At 30.0% G+C, this 9,782-nt stretch overlaps 1 protein-coding gene across 1 annotated transcript; it reads right to left on the bottom strand.

Annotated features, from left to right (window-relative positions):
* Positions 1-9,013: 9,013 nt before the first annotated feature.
* Positions 9,014-9,430, bottom strand: LOC140978787 (uncharacterized). Its single transcript, XM_073444009.1, has one exon. The coding sequence runs from the start codon at positions 9,392-9,394 to the stop codon at positions 9,044-9,046; it is 351 nt and encodes a 116-aa protein (XP_073300110.1). The 5' UTR covers positions 9,395-9,430; the 3' UTR covers positions 9,014-9,043.
* Between the last annotated feature and the right edge of the window lie 352 nt (positions 9,431-9,782).

Here is a 9,782-nt window from a genome sequence, read left to right as displayed (position 1 = left end):
AAATTAGAATCTATAATTAACCTAATTAATATGATTAATTTAGTTAAGGATGGATTAGAAATATAATAAAGATATTATTGTTCTTATTTGTACAGGAGGCATTCGGTGAAAAGGAAAAAGCTTTTGAAAAGGCATGCAAATATAATTGGAATCATTAAATGACTTAATTAATTTGATTAATTAAGTAAATTAATGATTAGAAATAATAATAAGGATTTGATCCTTATTTACGTGTATTGCATTCAAAAAGCTTTGAACATGGAATTGATTTTTCGGCTATTCCAATTGTTCAATTGCTGAGCTCTCGAAAATCAATTTTCTTTTTGCAAGAAAGAAAAATTTCGTCTCTTCCATTTTGAGAGGTGCTGCTCTCGTGTTTTTGTTCTTGTGACAAGAAAAATTCAGCTTGAGTTGATTTTTCGTGTTCTATCTCTACGCAAAATGTCTTCTAATTTTCTAGTGCAAATTAGAAGAGGAACAATTAATTCGGTCGTGGACCTGATTCGGAGATCGAAGAATGTTCGTAGGGATTTACAACAAGAGCTACGTCCGCTAATACCGGAGTAGTTGGAGCCAAGTGAAATTATTCACTAAAGGTTTATTCTTTAACATACTATGAATGTTTTGTTTAATCGTAAAACCATACGAGCGTCCAAATCAAATATATTTTGATTGTCAAAATAAAATAAAAATTTTAAAACTTCCGCTGCGTTTGGGCGCGTAGAAAACCGAGATCCAACAGTTTAAACATATTTTGTAGTTAATTAATCCTTAATTAAGCTTAGGTCCATTAAGAAGTTAATTAGGCCCAATTAAGCTCATTAGTGATTAATTAAAATAGTAAAAATAATTTTTCTTAAATAAGTTTGTGAATTTATTAGTCGGGTTGCCAAAACGTTCGTATTTTTGTTGAAAATCCTACATCGATAAAAATTACGTCCCGACGTATAAATTCACCTCAAAACCCAATATTTTCAAAATTAAGAAAAAGCATCACTCATATTTTAAATAATTAAAAACGATTATTTAATAAAAACATTTTACAATTTTTCAGTCATCGGTCTCCATTCCTGGATCGTAACTCGAATAACCTTTAAAAATACATTTTAATGTAACCATGTAGAAAATATATTTTAAACATGTAAATATACACAACATAATTAATTCATGCAATTAAAACATGTAATTAAACTACAAAGGAATTTAATAATTGCATGCAAGTGGTTCGCGTGGACCTTTAAATTTTCGGGGCGTTACAATCTTCCCCCCATAAATTGAATTTCGTCCTCGAAATTCTCCTATTCTTAATAGTCAAAAGTTTAGACTTAGTGCTAATATCCCAAAAATACGCGCTTCCGCTGCGCTACTCTGATCAAACTTAAGTTCTAGAATGTCCTTACGTCTCCTTGATCCCAATTAATTTTACATTCTAAATCCTTATTTTCAAATCGCAACTTAAAAAAACCCATAATGACTTAGTGTTTATTACTATTATAACCTCGATTTTCAATTTTTTCTTACAATTCTCATATTAAAAGATGGATGACCATACTTATCGTAAATTACTTTCCTTATTTTATACCCAAAATATTCATCAACTTATCAAATTTCAATCTTTAAGTCCCAAACGCATCCGCTAACGCTTAGATTTTCAAGCTTGATATTGATTCATCCCATAATACCATTGATTAACATCTTTTATAACGTTATATCCTAAGATATCTCAATGTTCTAAATATCCTTAAAAATCTAAATCATCGAAAATTCTTATCATTTAACCCATTCAATTCATTCTTATTGTTAAACTAATCCCCAAATTCCTTAACAATTGAAAAATTAATTCTTAATTTCCCCAAAAATTATCCTAATTGGTCCATAATTTCAAAATTTCTACTGTTAACCCATAAGTTCTCGGTATTCTTAATTTTCTTCTACAGTTTTCCCATGACATAATTTCGATAATTTTAAACATATTTGCCCAAAATCAATTCTTATAACCAATTTTACCTTTCATCAAAACTTAAAATCACAATTTATACATTTTCTTACTCTCGAAGTCGTTTCAAATCCTTGAAAATTATTACTTATGTCTAATTCTCAAAAATTAATCCAACTAGTAACCATGAATCATAAATATTTTCTTAGAAAATCTACGTGTCCCAAACACATACATAATTTTCCCGATTAACTTATGGCCCAAAAGTAAAACGTTAATATTAAAATCCAAAAATCAACATAGTCCAATTCCACCACAAAGCCACATGCGTTGAAATCAAATAATTTTTTATTTCATATCGTATCACGTATAAAAATTCTAGAGCATATAAATCATATATCCTCATAAAGCAATTAAGCATGTGACGTAAACATATAATTCATGTATTTATACAGGTAATATCATAAAATCATATAAAGCACGTAAACTTACAATTTGAGGCTTGACGACTGATCTTTCCGGCGCTGATGGTGGCACAACCCTTTACAGGACCTTTGCTCTGATACCAACTGAAACTTCTGCTATTCTTTTTCTCAAAATGTGATAGAAATTTTTTTCCTCCTTAATCTTCATAAAACAAAATATACATATATATATATACACACTATTTTTAAAATTAAACAACCAACTAACATTTAAAAATCCAAATGAGCTAGTTTGAATCGTAACATCGTCCAACATTTTACCAAACCCAAAAACAATATTTGAAAAGTATAGCCCATACTATACCCTCCCAAAAACCTATCATAAATAAATCGTAGTAAAAATATCTTTAGCATCACTTAAAATCATAAATTATAACTAGTGCGGAAAACTACCGTCGGTCCTTGGGTTATGTGCACCTTCAGTCCAGCAAAGTCAACCATCAAGACCTCCATTATCATATTCATAATCAATATCACCTGCATCAATCACACCTAGTGAGTCTAAAGACTCAACACACCATAATCTTGATAACAAGTAATACATATATATATCACATGCAACAGTGAAAAATACTTGTACTTAAAATATCGTTTTCATGAAGATGCAGAAACTTTAAAAAAATCCATTTTCATAAACATTTTCATGATGCATAAATTTTAAATAAAAACATGTTCGTAAACATTTTTATAAACTTTTCATAAACGTTTTCATATCCTCATAAACATATTCATATTCATATCATCATCAACATATACGTATTCATATTATCATCAACCTATACATATTCCTTTTTTTTTCTTTCGTTGAATTCAGATCGTTAATTGTGACTTTCGTGTTCATCTACGTCTACGTCTACGTGTTGGGCAATGGATCCATCTACATGTAACCACAGTACTGGGCGGCGAGGACACCAGCAACACTCTCACCGGTCAACTGGGCCTTGGCCTTACGTATTATCATATCATCGTATACATCTACATATTCATATCCGTATCCAAGGAAACACGATCGTCGGCTCCCACTTGGACCATAACCCTCACGATATCTCCAACATATCATCGTATTAGTCACAATTACGTCACTTCCTTCAACGTTTCATATTATCATCACTTTATAAAAATTATGCATTTAATATCCTTTTTTTTAAAAACAAACATGCAACATATCTTTTAACGTTATCGTTTCCTCATAAAAATCCATAAAATTTTTTAAAGAAACCTTTCAACATACAAAAATCCATAAATCTTTTAAATAAACATTTCAACATCATACACATTTAAAATTTGCATTTAAATCTTAAACATTTAAAATAAACATTTTAACGTATTAAATCGTAACCTTATAAAATAACATTTTGACATAATAAATCGTAATCATTAAAAATCCATGTCATAAAAATTCATAAACATTTGAAATAATCATATTAGCACATAAAACAACATTCAGGACACTGCATGACGTTTACTAATTTCTAGCTGTAAAATGACCGTTTTACAGCTAGATGTAAAATTTAACGTTTTTGAATTTTTCTTTATTTCATTGACTCTAACATATCCCAAATAATTATTTAAGCTTACATGAATTTTTCCATATTTTTATTTAGCTTAAATCGATGACTTTTAAATTAATCTTTAAATGTGACGTATTAATGCGTTTTAATCCTGAATTAAACCAAACCTTAATATAAAATTCCCAAAATCAAAACTTAGACTTATAATAATTATTTAAGCTTAAACCTGATTTTTCATAGTTTTATAACGTTTAAACTAGGCGTTTCAATTAACTCGTTAATTAGCGTTTCATGAGGCGATTAAATCCAAAACTCGTTATTTAGATCCCAAATTTTAAACATAACATTTTTATTATTTATTCTTTCCTTTCAGGTCGTGAGCCACCCCCGTGGACCCATGGGTTCATTTTTAGCCTTTGAATTTTTGAAATAGACACCTTATCGAACACACCGAGCCATCTCCTAATTTACTCGAGCCACGCCTGAGCCACCTTGAGCCAAAACCTAGCAAACCCACCTAGGGATCCTACTGACCAAGCCCAGCCCAAAAAACCAGCTTGGCCTTCCCAAAACACTTCTGAAACTTGGCCCAAAAACCTGCATGTGTGACTCCTACCCTTCACCAAGACCCCTAGCCAACTAGGACACCTCCAGCTGGTTAACCCTCGACCCAACCTGACCCTAACTACCCTGGAACACGCCCAGACCAAGACCAGGCCAACACCAAGCCCCAAAACCGAAGCCACTTTTCAGCAGCTGGTCATGGCCGAGAAAACCCACATGCACAAGGACTTTTGTTTTCTTGCTTAGTCACCTAACCAACGGACCAGCCCTTGAACCAGCCCCTCAAGCATCCTTTTAGGACCCTAAAGAGTCGACCTAGCCCAGCCCATAGCCCCCTGGCCGAGCTTTTTCTTCCCTACACCAGCAGCAAACCTGGTCCAGCCCCAGCCAAGCCAAGCCACAAGCACCCATCAACCGAGCCCTCAAGACCCCCATGTACGTGAATGGATTTCCAACTCCTGTTATTTTTTTGTGCAGCTTATTGTGCTTGTTTCTAGCCCCTTAAAATTGTATAAAACAACCCTTAATCCATACCCTAATCATGGCAGCCCCTTGAACAACATAAAACATGATTTTGGAATCAAATAACACAAGTTTAACACCTATATGCACATAGTTACGAAAATAAAATTGTGTGTCATGTTTTCTTTCAAATCATGATCAAATAAATATTATGATGTGATAGATGTTTGAAAGAAAGAAATATGACGTGCTTTTGTGTTTTAAACACACGATTATTCGTTGACGATTGCGAAGAACGGCGACGACAACCTTTGGCTTGAATTCCTCCTAGAACTTCCGAATTTTTCTATCAATTTGCATGTGTGTGCCGTGTGCTTGGGAAACTTTTGGTGAGGAATTCTGACTGGGACGTGAGTTTGTGAATTAATGGGGAGGGTTTAAACATATTTTATAGTTAATTATTCTTTAATTAAGCTTATGCCCATTAGGAAGTTAATTAGGCCCAATTAAGCTCATTAGTGATTAATTAAAATATTAAAAAATTTTTTTGCTTAAATAAGTTTGTGAATTTATTAGCCGGGTTGCCAAAACATTCGTATTTTTGTTGAAAATCCAACACCGATAAAAATTACGTCTCGGCGTATAAATTCACCTCAAAACCCCATATTTTCAAAAATAAGAAAAAGCATCACTCATATTTTAAATAATTAAAAATGATTATTTAATAAAAACATTTTACAATTTTTCAGACATCGGTCTCTGTTCCTCGATCGCAACTCGAATAACCTTTAAAAATACATTTTAATGTAACCATGTAGAAAATATATTTTAAACATGTAAATATGCATAACATAATAAATTCATGTAATTAAAACATGTAATTAAACTACAAAGAAATTTAATAATTGCATGCATGTGGTTCGCGTTGACCTTTAAATTTTCGGGGCGTTACAATCTTCCTCCCTTAAAGTGTAGCTCCGCCCCTGTCAACATCGATAAATAAATGAAATATCAGAGTTCATAAAAAAATATATATGTAAAGGTCATCACCAACATAGAATGTTTTTTTTTTAATGGAACGAATATGAAAAAAAAATATTTCAATTATAACTCCTTTTAGACTATAACAACATCCTTATTTTTTAGAATTTGAATAAAAATGGTCACCCGACTTCTTACAATCCATGTTCATTCATATGTTACCAATACCAACGCCGGGAAGTACTACAGTCCGAATTATTGCAAAGCCAATATGTAATTAACATAAGATATGATCATAATAACAGAAAATTTGGATTTTCTAAAAAACTTTCATCTTCTTTTTTGAAGCTAAGGCACGAATAAACGGTTTACAACGAAACACAAATCTATCAATTTTTTCATAGTTTCGAGCAAATTGAAGCCTTGCTACAAGTTGTGTTTCATAATATCAACTATTCTAAAAAAATGTATAAATTACCACATGATGATGTAGTAGTTCTTCAAAACAAATTAACATACACAACTCATTCCTGAAATCAGAAAACGCCTAGAATTGAAATTGTATTCTTATATTTCCATCAAATATCAGCTTCCCAAATTCATCATGATCTATCAACTACGAAGCAAATATCTATCAGTAAACACTAAAAAGAAAATACACAGAAAGAAAGGAAAAAAAAAATTCCAACAAAAAAACATGACCATGAAGTTACAACATAAAGGTGTTCGAAAATCATTTCAGTGTCAATTGAATATCATCCTTAATGCATTTGTTATCTTTTTCTAATTAGCATTAAAGATATATCTATTAACCCTTTATGTATGTACATACTAACATTTTACTAAACAACCATTCTTCGAAAAGTTTTAGCAAGTATTTTATATCAAGGGGTTTTTTCACTGGTGTAGAATAAATAGTTAATTAAGTAAGGTAGCTACAGGAAAATTAGCAATATACCGCATCATGCATGCCTTAGAGAAGGCGTGATGTATACATAAAAGTCACGCCGTCTTGACTTAATGTTTTTTTTTTTTTTTTTTAAATAATCAAGTCACACGCCGTCTTGTGATTTGCTGGTTCTTTTATAAAAAAAAAAAAATCAACTTGATTTTTTAATTTTTTTTGACAGAGTGATGAGATGTATTACCATCAATACAAATAACATGAAACCAATATCACGATCTGTTAAATGACGTGTTTTTGACCGAATATTAAAAATTTTCTTATATAATTGATGAATATCTCTCGTATATCATTTTTTGTTATTCTGAATATAAAATTTGAAGTTATTAGTTTGTTTTTATCATTTTTCAAATTGTTTTGGTATGAATCTTAAAAATGATGTACTGATTGAAGTGTTGAAAAATAAGTAATCATATATTTTATTTTGGTGTTCGAGCAGCTAAATATCAGTTTTCATTTCAACATATGAGGTAATTATTCTTTAGATTAAGTTATTCTTTCAAGTTTGATTGAAATCGATAATTTATTTATTTGTGATTCTATTTTTGAAGATAAAATTTTGATTTTGAACTTCTACTTGAGGTAAATATCAATATAAATTATGTGAATTTAGTCTTTGAATATAAATTATGATTTAATCATTATCTTGCATATCAAATTTATGATTAAAATGATTAGTTACATTTCAATGTATTATTATAATCACTGATCTTCTTCTATTATTTCAAAATTAAGTTGTTATTATTATTATTATTATTTTATATTATGCAAATATTATATAAAAAATATTATTATTATTATTATTTTATTTCATATACGTAGTATCAAAATTTATTATTATAAAAATTATTATTTTATTATTATGTGTATTATTATTAACTTATATTTTTTTATTAATAATTATAAAATAATAATTATTATTGTTGTTGTTTTACATTTACATACAAATTATCGCCCGTATCGATTAAATTATATAGCAACATTTTCAAGCCCAAATACAACAATTTTTTTGGCCCCAACTCACTTTACTTAATACGCTTATTATTACGCCTCATAATTATATGGTACATTTGCCAAAAAAAAATGTTAATTAATTAATTCACCACCAAAATGATATCTATCAAGTAGAGATTTTTATAGTTGAATCGGACTCCTATATTGTAGGCCAGACTAATAAGTTGAGCTCGAGTATAATTTCACATTGAAACCAAATATGAACTCAATTCATGATTTGGTTCGAGCTTATTCATCAAAATAATTTGAATATTAAAAAACAATATTTTATAGAGTTCGAGATATTCACGAGTTGATTTCACATGACTTAGATAATGTTTATAAATACTTAAAAAAGTGATTATTGAATTTTTAGTTAAAAAATATATATCTCTATAGATAATGAATAATATACTCAAGTATAATATATTTTAAAATATTTATAAATATAAAATGGGCCTTTTTTCCTACCTATAATATTTTATTATAATTATACATGAATGAATTACGTCGACTCAATCAAAAAATCATATACGCAGATAAAACATATTTTAATATATCGATAAAATATAATAAAATTACTTATTTTTGTTTAGATGTATTTTAATACGTGCAACATAGACTTTATTCTCGTCACATGAATCACGTAGGATAGTATGAGACCCAAATAAAAAAATATTCGATGAATTTATTGGCTTCCAACTAAAAAAAAACCAAAAAAATCGAGTTACTGGGTGGAAACTAAATTACAAGTTACTGAGTATAATACAAAACATGACAATTTATAGGTTTAAAATTTTAAATTTACCACAAGATTATACAACATTAGTTGCTTCTATGTGGTTTTCCTAACAATGATTCTCGTATATCTACGTGCTATACCATGAAAGGGGGAAAAAAGAACTTATAATTTTCTAGAAGGAATTTAATTTCGTTATATGACTCTTTTACATGCATTAATAACAAGAAAATTATATTGTATTAATTTAAGAAAAGAGACAAGGCATACAATAAAAATATATAGAATTAATCATGAAAACTTACAACAAATTTAATGAACAATAAATTAAATTAATGCAAATCCAACAACATATGATTTCCAATCATGGANTCAGCCTTTACAAATTTATAATCATGAATAATGAAATCACTGATGATGGGATTCAGCAGAACCGGACAATACATCTGCCGCTATCTGCATGAGCTTAACCCTCGTTTGCAAAGCCAGTATGTACTCTGTAGTCTCCTTAAAAAGCCTTTCCACTGATGCCATGGATTCACAGTTTGGAACCAACTTCTTCAGCATTCTCACCTTCCTTTCTATAGAATGAATTCGGGGTTTCCGGATGATGCAACGATCTAAACGCGTCCTTCTTCTCATCATCGACACCTTTTTGTTCTCGGAGATTTGCTGATGATCAGAATGCCATTTTGTCTTGCTTAGGACTGACTCGAGGGATGACATTATATGATCCCGTTCAGAATTTTCAGTAACCATGCTTATTTTATTTTTTTATATTTTTTTACCCTATACAGTATGTGTGTGTGTGTGGTCTCGAGGAAGACTAATATTGTAAATGATCTCAAGAAGAGAATCACACAGTGCAAGCTTTTATAAGTGAAATTCATGAGGAGGACAATATTTAATTAACCATTTTGTACGTGTAGAAGACAAACAACTATTGGACAATTATAATTAATGTGTTACGTTAGACGTTGAAAGAGAGGAGATCAGTTACGTTGTAGTTAATTAAGGCTGGCTTTAATATACATATTAGGCATGTTCTCTAACCTTAATGCACATGCAACCACATGATTCTCTTCACTATCTATCAAGACAATACACACATGACACGTTCATCGGATATATATTAACAATAATAACA

This window comes from Primulina huaijiensis, chromosome 6 (genome assembly GCF_012295235.1).
Source record: "Primulina huaijiensis isolate GDHJ02 chromosome 6, ASM1229523v2, whole genome shotgun sequence".
In the NCBI taxonomy this organism is placed as follows: Eukaryota; Viridiplantae; Streptophyta; class Magnoliopsida; order Lamiales; family Gesneriaceae; genus Primulina; species Primulina huaijiensis.
The sequence above is the reverse complement of the archived record's forward strand: the minus strand, read 5'-3'. Positions and strand labels throughout refer to the sequence as shown.